Raw genomic sequence first — 13130 nt, forward strand, 5'->3', positions numbered from 1 at the left:
TAAAGACAGTTTTAAAGGACAGGAATGGATTCATTTGGCACCAGAAAAAGAAACTGTGATTTCCCAATATTTGCTGTTAGTCAGACCTGAGATACTGTAAATCACTGCTGAAATACCTGTCTCCAGCTGGAAGCATGCTACCTTCAATGAGAAGGGTTCACAAGCACTTCTGGGAGTCTTGTGTTTGTTTGTTTGTTTTTTTGCTAACCTAGAAAGCACCTGCTACCAGTTGCCACATGCAATTCACTCAGGTTTTCCAAAAGCAGCCCCAGTCCCTAAGAATGATTAGTTCTTCCAAAGACCGAAACTGGTTTTTCCTAAGATTGTTTTCTCCTATCCTACCACAAGACAACGGGGTACAAATTCTGGTTAGCTCATTTAGAAAGCAAGATAAAGTAAGCTTTCAAATGTCAAAAAGCATAAATAATTTACATATGAAATCCACACTGAAAAATTTGTACAGCATGTATTGTTTTAATTCCATTCTCTTTACATTTCCTCCCCCACCTGCCAGAACTTTCACAGAATGATAACCTATGCGGTCTTCAACAATGATTCATGATTCTCTAGCACTGCTGTTGATAAGCATCCTTAAATATGAATGAATGCATTGCAGACCAAAAGAACAAAGTATTGTCCAGAATTTAGAGGCAAACTTGTTTTCACAGGTCTCCTCAAAACAGGAGAAAACACACCCAGAAGACTAGCAGGATCCCATTCATCCCGGTTGTTTAGACATCTCTCCAAACCTGATGTTTAAAGTGCATTCAGTTTAGCACCACCAAGGACTTCATTTAACTTAAACATAACAGGGCCATTATCAAGAGCCAAAAGACAGAGAAACGTCTTAGCATAGGAAGAGAAGTTTATATGTAACTAGATAAATTAATTATTTTCTTTCAAAATAGGCCACACTCTTCCATATCCTACTGGGCTGACAAGGACCTAGATACCTCCTTGCAGCATGTCAGAGAACTTTAGGCTGAATCCCAGCAGCATCAGTACCTTTTCTTCACCAGCCTGCACTAGCACCTTTCTCTATAAAACATACTGTTCTAAATACCTAGAACACCTCTAGCAAGAATCAAACAAGTTCTGTAGGACTATGCCTGAACAGCACAGTTGCCATTTGAAAAGTGACGTTTCCCCAGAACACAGTTGCATACTGACCTGATGTTCAGCCATGACAGCATGGGAGTTGTACCTCCACCAACAATCCACACAGTGAAAAAGACAATGAGAAGGGTTGTTGAGAACATCATTTGATGTGAGTAGGTAGCGGTATCTCGTATAGCCAGAGCAAATGCCATGGCTCCCCTGAGACCTATGCAAAATAATGAAATAGCAGAGCTTCAGAAGTGCAACCGCAATAACACAGCATCTTTCCTTGCTCCCTCCCTGCCACACACACAGAAAGTGACAGACAGAAAGCACTGAGCTCTGGCAAATTTCAGTTCCCTCACTTTCCCTGATAAATTATGCCCTGGGATGATTTAGAATGTAATTTGCCCTGGGAGTTTTCTGTAACTTACAGAATCCCCACCTGCTAAGAAAAAGCATAAGTACTTCCAGAAACTAACAGGAAATAAATGTAGAAACAAACAAGTTATAGACAACAGCAAAACATATGGAGATCAAGCAGCTCTCTGAATCCAAATGAAAACACACACTTTTCCAGTTGGTTCCATAACTCAAGCACGAGTTCTTGAAGTTTTATCAGCTGGGAAAATATTCTAGTTAATAACATGTTCACATGCAGACTGTATTTCCCCCCTCCCCTGCTCTTGATTATGAAAATCCACCAGCAAGGACAAGCCATGACATTTGGCCATCTGCAGACTTCTTAAGCAGGGGAAATCACAGGATGGTTAAGGTTGGAAGGGACCTGTAGAGGTCATCTGGTCCAACTCCCCTGCTCAAGCAGGTTCACCTGGAGTAGGTTGCCCAGGACCATGTCCAGATGGCTTTTGAGTATCTCCAAGGATGGAGATGCCACAGCCTGTCTGGGCAACCTGTGCCAGTGCTTTGACACAGTAAAAAGTATTTTCTGATGTTCAGAAGGAACCTCCTGGGGCAGTGGGCACAAACTGAAACACATCACTGATCACCACTGGAAATAGCCTGGCTCCTCTTCTTTACACCCTCTTGTGTATAGAGGCATCCCTGGCACTTCTTGAGGATGCACACTCTATTATTTGCTTTAAATGACAAACTTAAATTATCTGTGTGACAGAAATCATAAGGAAGTTTAAGTCAAATACCTCACTTTCTCAACTAAGTGGGAGAGGGCATCCATAAATACATATCTGTTTTCTCAGCAGTTATCTTTTCTGCATGACATGTATGCCATCTCAGCCAGAAATAACCTTCTGGAGGAGATACATCCCAATTCCCCCATCCCCTTCAGATGCACATCAAATGAAAATACTCTATTCCCAACATGAGGTGACTGCTTGCTGCCAGCAGCTGGCATTTCAAGATATTACTCTTCCATGAAGGTTGAAAGATCCGTGATGGTATGCTGCAATGACCATTAAGTCTTCTATTCAGGATGCATGGTCGTGGGTTATAAAAGCAGAAGGCAGTACTATAAATTGCTTATAAGTTAAAAATAATATTTGCTTTACCAAACATTTTTGCTTTTACCTGAAAACATCATCATGTGCTGAAAGTTCCAGCTGATCTTATGCCTTCTGCCTAGATTCAACAAGAATGAGAGAGGATAGATGTGTGCAGCTCTGCCCAAAAAGATTGCAATCTGTTCACAGCTGAGGGTTAAGGATTACACATTCCTGAGGTATGCACCCTTGAGTACCTGGCTCTGACACCAAGCTTCTGTTTTAGTGAGAGGTTTACATCATGATACCAAGTGTTCTTGTTATCCCTGTCTACATAAAACAGACTTTCACCAGTTATGTGCCTACAAAGTTCATTGCACAGAATACAGATTTTAACTAATGTAACCAAGTTTTTATAATGCACATATCAATTGCAAAAATGAAGACGACTTTACTTCAAAAATTCACTTTAAACAACTATCACCACCCCCATTTGATTACGTGTTTCAAACCAACAGAAATGCAGTCCTACGCACAGAAGGAAAACAAACATAAGACCAGCAAGTAGCCTCTCCATTATAGCTCCTGCAGAGGCAAACTCTCCTACTGGCTGGCAAGCACTACAGAGTACAGAGTTACTAAGATGATAAATCCAAAAAACACTTGTGAACACTAGAATGAAGTTCAAAAAGAGCAGTAAAAGAGTACTGCAGAAACTCATTACAGTAGGTGCTGAGCTCCTTCCCTCCCTTACTGTAGTGTAAAACATTCCGTGGTTCCAGTGAAGAACAAGCAAGCTGAATACACCCTCCATCACCTAAGGAACACTTGGGGACAAACCAGAGCCATGTGCTGAAATCCTATAGAACACCAACACAACCAGAAGCCCACCAAACACTGAACGTTTGCTGCTGGGATAACATCATCAGAAGAATGAAACAGCTCTCTTATGGAAAAGGAATAAAACCACTTAAGAGCTCTAAACACCACTGGGTTGTTGCCGTAACTAAAGCAATACTGTCTGCAGGAAATTATGTCTCTAGGAGAATAAGATTTCTTTTGTTACTATGAACAAAAAGCTTTGTTCATAGTAATAAAAGTGGGGGGGTCTGTAAATACCAGGGGCCGGATTGAGGACCCTGGGGGGCCGTATCCAGCCCGCAGGCCATAGTTTGAGGACCCCTGCTTTAGGGCTTTGATGTAAGGGAAAAGCAAAGATTGTTCTCAAAATAATTGCACCTGCAAGGCATCAGGGTAACTCAGATCAGCCACCATCCTCTATTTGGTAAAGCCAACAGAAGCCACAAGTTTTCAGGCACATTAGTCAATAAAGAAACCTCACACAAAGCAAAAAAGGATACGAAAGCTCCAATGATGAAAACTGGGCTGAATATGTGTTTCTGGAAAGTAAACAATGCCAAACCCATATAAGAAAATATGAAGTTCTCAGCCAGGAAGTGCAATACCTCAAAGAGCTAGGGAGAAAACAATCACATGTCAAAGGCCAAGCAAAAAGATGCTTTTCAAAAACAATACTATATGAAGTACTACAGCAGTACACTGTGTAAAAGGTGAAAGAGTCTTGCCTGCTTAGTGCGACTTCTCGATTCAACTGACAAGTTATTGTAGGTATAATGCGCCTGGGTAATTCCACAGAAGAGGACAGCAACCACACCTGTGAACAAAACCACATGTAAAAATCAGCCCGTTTACTGTGTGAGCTCAACATATTTTCCCTTCCCAAGATCTATTATATTTACACATTATCCTTAACTTTGAGATTCTATGAACCTTATTTTCAAGTGCGTTAGATTCCAGGTTGGGGAGGTGGTGTTTGAATCAAAACCACTGGTCTTAAAAGCCTTTGTTACACAGTGAGCTGCACCTTCAGTGACATTGTACGGAATGTAAAAAAAGCTTTAAGTACCAACATCGTGTTTCTCATAGTAAAGCTTCTATGAGAAAATGGAAAAATGGCTGCTAAGATGGACAGGACTTCTGTCTCCGTGTGCTTGAATCCCAATAACTCACCAGTAAATCCACAAGCTTCTGCAAGCAAGAAAGTGCTCCAGGACATCAAGAAGAAGAGAGCCGTTTCCAGCAGGGGGAAGCAGTGCAACTTGGTAAACTTCGTCACGTTAAGTCATTTGTTAAGGGATCAAAAAACAAACCCTTTGGCTTCTCTATACCCAGTATTTATGAAGAACACTTTTATGCGCCAACAACCAATGCTAGATGGAAAACAGAACACTTCTAGTGCTGAAAAACATCAATTCCATCACATCAAGACAAACTTAAGAATCAAGGTCTCCTCTCTCAACAGTCAATTCTGTCTGTTTTTGCTGCATATCCATAGCATAACTGTGGCTCCACCTCTTTGAAGTAATACCTTACTCTATGCCATGTTTTCCTGCAAGTGCCAGCAGGGAAGGGATATATACCTAGTGTTCATTTTAGATTGTGTGTCTTGGTTTTTTCAGGTGTGTGTGGGGGGGGGGGGGGGTTGCCCCCCCTCCCACCCCATCCTGTGCCCCCTCCCAAACAGAGATACCCCCCTCATCTTTGAATAAGTATCAGACACATTCAGAAGCATTTAATACACAGGACTGTTCTTGATTACAGCAACCCTAAGCTGACAGATTTTTTTTTGCTCAGATTTGTTGCTCTGTCTTTTTCAGCAAGCGTGTCTACTTCTGCACTTTTGAGGCAAAAGAAGAATTCTGTCTACAACAAAATATATCTCCTCTACTTGTATTGACGTAAGAGTAAAAGCCAACTCAAAGCAGCTCAGTCTTTCAATGGGAAGAAAAACAGGTTCATCATCCAGAGAGGAGCAAAACTTGAGGAACAAACACACACCAAATTAATAGTTCATACAGCTACTGAAGAAGTAGAACAGATTACAGTAATATTAAATATAGTACTTCACATACTACAAAAAAGTTGTTAACATACTTATAGAATTTTGGGGTTGGTGGGGGTTTTTTTTCCCCTTATCACTACTCTGGCAGCAGGCAAACACTGAACAGCTCACTGTACCAGAGATGCAGCTCTTCTAAAAGACACAAAAAGAAACCATGTGCTAACAGTGGTGGAAGGGAGATCCCTGGTCTTTCTGAAAGCTAACAACTAGCAGAGTCTTCTCTGAAATTCAAGTGGGAAGACAGCAAGGACACTTGAAACACTAAGGTGATAGCACACTCCCCTGGTCACATGAAGGCAATTGGTACTTCAATGGACGCATGAAGGCTGCGCCATCATCCACCATTGCTCTCCATGCGTAACACAGCTGCATCCTGAGCTCTCTGCAGCACTACACAATCTAAAGCTAATGCCAGGACTGCTGCTTGGGGCATCATAGCTCCATATGGGATAGGGATGCTAAAAGCAATGAGCAGCACTGCTTTTTACAGATAGTTCACAGTCCTGGGAGGTCTGGACCTCACAGCACTCTTGACCGTCTCCAGCAAGCAGCAGTCAGGTAGCCCACAAGTGTTTAACACTAGAGGCAAACAGCTGGCAGCATTCCAGTGGAAGCCTGGTTAGGACAAAGCAACCCTGAGGTCAGCCACCCACTCCACACCTACACCTATGTTTGTTGGCATTCCCTGCTAACTTGCAGGAAGGCAAGGGCTCCAAAACACATACTTCAGCCACACCTTCGGCTGTGACCTTACTTTTTCAGAAGGCTGCCCTCAAAACAAAAGCCCAAACAGTCATTAAAAAAATATTATTCTCCATGACAGTTGTCAGTACAGCATTTAGAACAGCTGTTAATTTTCCACACAGTCACTTTTCCACATAAACCATCTCTCTTAAAACTTTTAAGGATGTACTGCTACACTCAGCCAAATCCCACCACACCCCCAGACTACTTATATTCTAAGATCCTGCTTCTAAAGTGGCAACATCCACCACAGCAACAATTAGAACCCATCTTCCCACTGGGCACTCAGATAACCCCACCACGAGCTTATCCCAGTGCCTGGCTCAAAAGGCATTCATGGGTGCTTAAGAAACTGGATAGCCACAGTCACTGCACAAGAAAGAGGTTGAACCTGTTCCCTTGAAGTTAGGAACTGGTTCTGATAAGGGCCTTTGCCTCATTTTCAGTTGTTTCCAGCAGCTTTATGAATCAAATCCTTTATTCCCATTGCTGTCATAGGTAGACATAGCAAAACATTTCATTAAATCTGAAATGAAATGCCCATCGTTTTGGAGGAAGATGAATGTGAGAGAAAGCTAAGAAAACAGGTTTTATTATTTCATATAACTGACCCAAATTGAAGTGTAATTCAAATTAAATTATTTCTGTTCTCTTAACTTTCTTTATTCCTTATACATGGTCTTCTGCTTCACTTCATTTCAACCAGGCAGATTCTGCAATTCAGAAAGAAAATACAAAGTGGTCCAATACCTTAACTGTTACAAAAATAACCACAGATATTGAGGTCAAGACAGCTTGCTGAAAGCCAGAACAAGTCCTTGTGTTTTACCTGCATAGATTTGGAAACTAAGTATTCTGTCTGTTTTCAAAGGACAACGCATGACTGCATGAAACCCCTGACTCACAGGCAGAGTTGTAAGTTCCTCAGAGCTATGGGAATAACAGTCTATTAACTTCACTCATTACTTAAGTTATGGATTCTAATCAGCTATGAAGAGCAAAATCCAAATTTACAGTTTCCTTCTACAGTACTGCATGACATTAAGTATTTTTCCAAAAGAAAATAGTTAAAAATTGTATAATTTGGCGACCCCACCAAAAACCAAAACAGCACCACCACACACGAAAACCACCACAGAGGCTGTCTTTTGGGCAGCCTCCTCCCTCCCAGTCTCATATCACCCTCCTAAGCACAAACATTAGAAACAGCAAGAACCAACTGTTGCTTCAGAAGCATGATTTGACAAAATGGACCTGAATGCATTTCAGCTGTAATTGGTAACCAGCCAGCAAGCCAAAAATCACAGCAACAGCATTTGAGTATCTAGAGCTATGGATGGCCAGATGGAGAATCAGAGTTCTGGGTCACATCTATTGCAGAACAGTGGAACAAGAAGACCAAATATTAAAGCATCAACAGCACATCTTCCCTCTTATACCTGAAAGGTTTCCATTATGCAGACATACCAGACAAATCTGCACAGTGTGTATATATATATAAAACAAGATACAGTTGAGACATTATTGCTTAGAGATGAAGACTCACAGGTTCACAATTATTGTATAACTTATCATATTTTACCCCTTTAGGTCAATGTTCAGAAGTCTAGGCAGATCAAAGCAACTTGAGACATGTACAAATACGGTTATACTAGCTAGTCTGCAAGCAAAGAAGTTTAAATGGTTCCTGAAGAAGCATCATGATTTCTGGAGCAGGTCAGGGTTAAGGTCTACTGTCTGAGCCTAAGACAAAACTTACGTAGATTGCTTGCTGAGTACCTCAGAACTCTAGTCAAATAGCAGCAGCAAGCTTCAAGAGAATGATCACGTTATGATGTTAACTCTGGTAGAGATACAATCTTATTCAAGACATACAGCATCAGATTTCCAGCATAAAGTTTAAATACAGGACAAAGAACTCTGTAGGGTCAGAAATAGCTATTAATGATTTTGCTGAAGACTGAATCAAACACTGGTTATCATACAAGATATCTTTCAAGCCTAATAATAAACATTTCATAAAAACCCCTGGACATTAGGACATGTCCATTTAGGGCCTCCCCTTGGCTCCCAGTGTACAGCAACATCACTAAAACTTCTAGTGTCGCCACATTTATATAGGAAAAAGCAGATTTCTGTGTGTACCTATAATGCCTTTCTATAGGCAAAGGTCACAGGAATAACGATCACATCTTCACACTCAGATTGAAACAAGTTAGAGTCAATTTTGCTACAGATGGAAGTAGGAGAGTCTTGTTAATACCTGAATGTGGCATCTAGTCTGGAAGAGCTAAACATGAAAAAGGATATCAGAGCTGTCACAACCCCCGTCACTGCTCCCATCATGAAAGACCCACTGAATATTCCCAGGAAAACACCAACAGACTTGAAAAATGCTGCTGCATCAAAAGCATGGGTATTTTCACCTGTTGGCTGGTAAGCAACAATAGATCTAGAAAGAGAGTGACAGAATGAGAAGTTAGAAGGGGCATCAGAAAAGTTTTATTCCATAACAGCAACACCTGAGCAACAGAAGAGACAATCCCATACTGAAGGCAAGTATGCCATTCCGGTATATATAAGCATGAGGGATCTTGGCAAATGCTTGCCGTGTTTATTAATTCAGTTCAAGACAATCCATTTGATTTTAAAATTACATTTGGCAGAAAAAGCATTTAATTTTAGGCAAATACCAAAAACAATTAAGTAATTCCAGAGTAGAAATTCAGGTAGTTACTTACGAAGATAATACGATGGCAACAGCATCATTCAACACGCTTTCCCCGAACAGAAGGGCATAGAGATCGACATCAGCATGCAGCTCATTAAATATTGCTAGCACGGTAACTACAGAAAGAAAAGAGAAAAACCATGCTGGCTGACTTCAGGAATGACTGCATGAGCTGACGGAGCAGACTTGCCAGTTTGCCTAAAGCAACAAAACTCAGGAACCGAAGTACAGGATCAACATTAAACTGGGAAACAGACTGGTTGTATTTACCTGTAGGAAAGCAATTCCACCATCAGTTTTAGGGCAGCCCCATTAGGAGGTGGCTCTGTTGTCCTCCCACCTGCACAGTGTTTACAGGGAAGCCCCCATGATCAAGGGGCATGGGGCAGACGAAGCACATCTACCAAAGCCCTGGTTTTGTGTTGGCTTTTGGTTTTTTTTTTTAGAACATGTTCCATATAAGATAATCAACAAAACGTTGTGCAGCTCTTGCTACTTTTAAAGGCTGCATGGATTGTTGACATAGCTTTATTATTTCAGGCATTGTAAAACCGTGCTGATAATCCTAAGTGTTCCCCAAAGCATACACTATGCCATAGGAGTGCGTATTTGTGCAGAATTTGAAAAGGGCAAGACTGCTAAATATTTATAAATGTCCTTTCGAGAAACTGCAGTCTGAAATGAAAGACCATGATCTTAAAGATGTTCCCATATATAAGCTTCAAAAAACACATGGTAATTTTTTGTATAAATCATGTGCAAGCACCAGCTGTTCAGAGCTCAGCTCAGTCACAGGAGCTACTTCCTATTTTCACACAGATCACCGCTGAGCACCTCAAATAAGCTGTTTTAAACGCCAAGCTTCATACTTCACCACTCCCTGCTCTGGCCCCTGACACACCAGCACTCCAGACTGACCTGTCAAGCAAAGACACCCATGTCAGCCTACTGGACTCTGAAGGATGACTAGATTATTTTGGCAAAGACTTAAATTACTGCCAGAAGAGCATTCTTCTGCTCAAACGTGTAAAACATTAAGTTCATTTGAAGAAGAAAAAAAAAGTTCCCCACCCCTGAAGAGTCTAAAAGCCTCAAATATTGCTCTTAAATTATCCAATGTCCTAAGCAGTGTATCTAAAGGAAACCCTGCTATCCAGACAATGTAACATTTTCATCCATTTGCAGTCTTAAACTTGAAGCATACTAAACAAAGAACCTACTGTGGGGGGTGGGGGGAAATATGTATATTTAAAGTATATCAGCAGGAAAGTTCCATTTTTCCTCAAACATACCATCAATTCATATCAGTCCAGCAAGAAACCGACAGATAGCATGCATTTTAGAGAAGAGGATCACAGATAATAGTATAACATAACCAAAAATGAAGTGTTGTTAATATCTTTGTGCTATGCAGCAAAAAATCCTAGCAATAGGATTATTTTGGAAGGTTATTAAAAAACACTCAGCAAGCTACCTGGATCAGTGGCAGATATTATCGCTCCAAAGAGGAGGCAGTCTGTATAATAGAATTTATCAGAGAGCTGACCCACCAACTTCATTAGTTTCACAACCCCATACATGAGATTCCTGAAGAGAAAGAGGATAAAAATCCAAGTCAAAAAAAGTTGGTGCATTTCAGACAGGCAAAAGAAAAGCAGAAGGAACAGTATTTCAGGCAGGCTTGGTAATGCTACAGCTCTGCGCGACACTGCCATAGTTTAACACCAAGTACTCAAAATTAATTTTCCTCTTTTCCCTATGAACAAAGTCAAGTGATAAATGATCCAGAAGATACCATTTAAAACTAGTAAGCAAAGCATGAAATCTGTTCACACAACTAGTACACAGAATCTACAGGCTGTTTTCTTTTTCCACTAAAGGGAATATTTCCCTGCTTAAAATTCCCTTCAGTATTGCTTCTCTTAACACAACACACAGGCCAAAAGCTCTGAGCTAAGAATAGCCTTCAAAGTGTTTCTCTAGTGAAATTCTTCCATGCAAACCCAGGTTACCTATGCAATTCAGGATTTCTGTGTTTCAGAACATCCACACACCAGAAAGTAATATCAGCAGCATAAGAGATTGTATGCAAGTAAACTAATGTGACGAGCTATCTTAAACTAAATGTGTGTGTACATATACACAAGGAAGTACATATATATATATACACATGCAGAGAGAGGAAAGAGAGCACACATGCACATGTGTGGGCATTGGAAGGGACATCTCTAAAAGTTTGATAGCTAAAGTTCTATTACAAACAGTGTTCATGATTCAAGTTAAAAAAGTCAATTCCAGCAAGAGTCTAACCAGGTTTTGTTTTGGACTGGACCACTACATCAAAAAACTCACTGCTGCTCTTCAGTACTGTGGACTTGTCAAGTGATTCAGACTTGACAACATCATTTCAAGGGGCAGTATTGTTTGGAAAGGGATAAATCTCAGCAAAAGTTGCATTTGAATTTTGTCTGGAAGATACACAAATAAAATCCTCAAACAAACAAATTACAAAATTGCCTCAGTCTGGAAGGCTCAACATACATTTTATCAACTTAAACTTCAGTACAGAAAGGAACCAGTATCACAGAGTTCACTTACCCAATAATAAAACAAGAGACTGCTGTTCCTAAAAAGGCGTAAGCCAAAATGGACCCCAAATTCCTGAAAAAGTGTCTCTGTAGAGGAAAAAAGGTTTATATAATTATTTAAAACAAGTTATATCACCTGTTCAAAAACACACAGTGCACTACTAAACTTGCATTAATACACAGAACCACCACTCCACTTCAGAGAAACACTTCAATTACTGCAATGTAAATTCTGTCCGGCTTCAATGAATTGAATACACCAAATCTGAACCGTATTACATCCTACGTGTGGCTAATTGACGGGAAGCTTTCCACACAGGTGTTTTCATAAGACACGTAAGAGAGAGCTGCAGAACTGAAGATCAGCACCAGTTCATGGTATCTTCAGGCAAGAGCAGAATCTGAGTACTTCTGCCATTCAGACTCTGGCACATCCCCACTGGGATTCAGGTTTGGGTCCACTTCTCAGCATGATTAAGTGAAGAACCAAACCCATTCCTAGCAGGACATCTTTTATTTTAAATGAAATTGACATTAACATCTGGCAAAGTTCAAAGAAAAACAAATCAGCAAGATTAAATAGTTTAATGTGTTCATTGTAAAAAGTACATTTTCTGTTAAACCAGTATGACCTATCCACCATCTATGAAGGAAATGAGATTTTTCTTACTGCCATTAAAAAAAAATAAAAATGCTTGAAATGGAGACTGCATTCCTGAACAAATCAGTAGTCTCATGTTAAAAAAAAAAAAAAAAAGCAGCCATTCTCCTCAGAAATTATTACACTTACTTTCTTCAGGCTATAACCAGCATGAAAAATAATAGGAGGCAACAGAATGTTGAAAAAAACTTCTGGGTCAAATGTTACCTAAAAAAAAAAAAAATATGAAACTTTAATTAGAAATAGATATACACAAATTGTAAGGTCTTTTTTTATTTTCTGACAACTACTACTTTTGGTCGTTGAAATCGCTAAGTTGATACTCCAAAATACTAGCCAGCTTTATACATAAGCAGCAGCAAAAAGCTGCTGCTCTTCTTGGTAAACAGCATCTGGAAAAAAACAGGCACTATATCCATCACCAATGATAAATCTTGCAATAGTCCCAGTTTCCTTTTTTAAATTAAAGGATCCTAATAGAAATTACACTGGAGAAGATCTCTCTTATTGTGGTACGTGATAGTCATGTATCCTTCAGATGAAATGCTATTTTAGTTTATGGGTTTTTGCAAGTCTAGCCACTGCACAGTTACTGTTAGCCAAGCAAGTCAGATATGAAACTGGTTTTCAGGAATTTGGTTCATACATCACCTCCATCTATTTCAGTAGAAGCTCCAGATATCCCATGAAAGACTACGCTACAGTAAGGAATGAAAAACAACATTTAAAATCCAAAACAGAAGACCTGCATACGTGTGAATAACTAGGCTGTCCTCACCTCCTGTCTAAGCACAGGTTAGAATAGGTGTGCATTCCAGAACAGGATTCATTTCAGCAAACTTTAAAGATCTATAGTAGACACGTACATATAGACAGACAATTAAGCTATCTTTGTAGTCACAGAAAGAAGTCTTTTTAGGTTACA

The 13130-nt window shown here is 40.1% G+C and overlaps 1 protein-coding gene across 2 annotated transcripts in view; it reads right to left on the reverse strand.

Moving 5' to 3' along the window:
- SLC9A7 (solute carrier family 9 member A7) overlaps positions 1 to 13130 on the reverse strand; it is a 79379-nt gene that overhangs the window by 32183 nt on the left and 34066 nt on the right. For both annotated transcript variants that reach the window (XM_040584842.1, XM_040584841.1), the window contains exons 3-12: positions 12335 to 12412; positions 11555 to 11631; positions 10431 to 10543; positions 8967 to 9072; positions 8536 to 8677; positions 4590 to 4695; positions 4145 to 4233; positions 3920 to 4033; positions 2647 to 2758; positions 1171 to 1324 (exon numbers count right to left, since the gene is read on the reverse strand). In XM_040584842.1, the coding sequence (XP_040440776.1) occupies positions 1171 to 1324; positions 2647 to 2758; positions 3920 to 4033; positions 4145 to 4233; positions 4590 to 4695; positions 8536 to 8677; positions 8967 to 9072; positions 10431 to 10543; positions 11555 to 11631; positions 12335 to 12412 (1091 nt within the window). The remainder of the gene's footprint in view (positions 1 to 1170; positions 1325 to 2646; positions 2759 to 3919; positions 4034 to 4144; positions 4234 to 4589; positions 4696 to 8535; positions 8678 to 8966; positions 9073 to 10430; positions 10544 to 11554; positions 11632 to 12334; positions 12413 to 13130) is intronic.

Source organism: Falco naumanni, chromosome 2 (genome assembly GCF_017639655.2).
Source record: "Falco naumanni isolate bFalNau1 chromosome 2, bFalNau1.pat, whole genome shotgun sequence".
Taxonomy (NCBI): Eukaryota; Metazoa; Chordata; class Aves; order Falconiformes; family Falconidae; genus Falco; species Falco naumanni.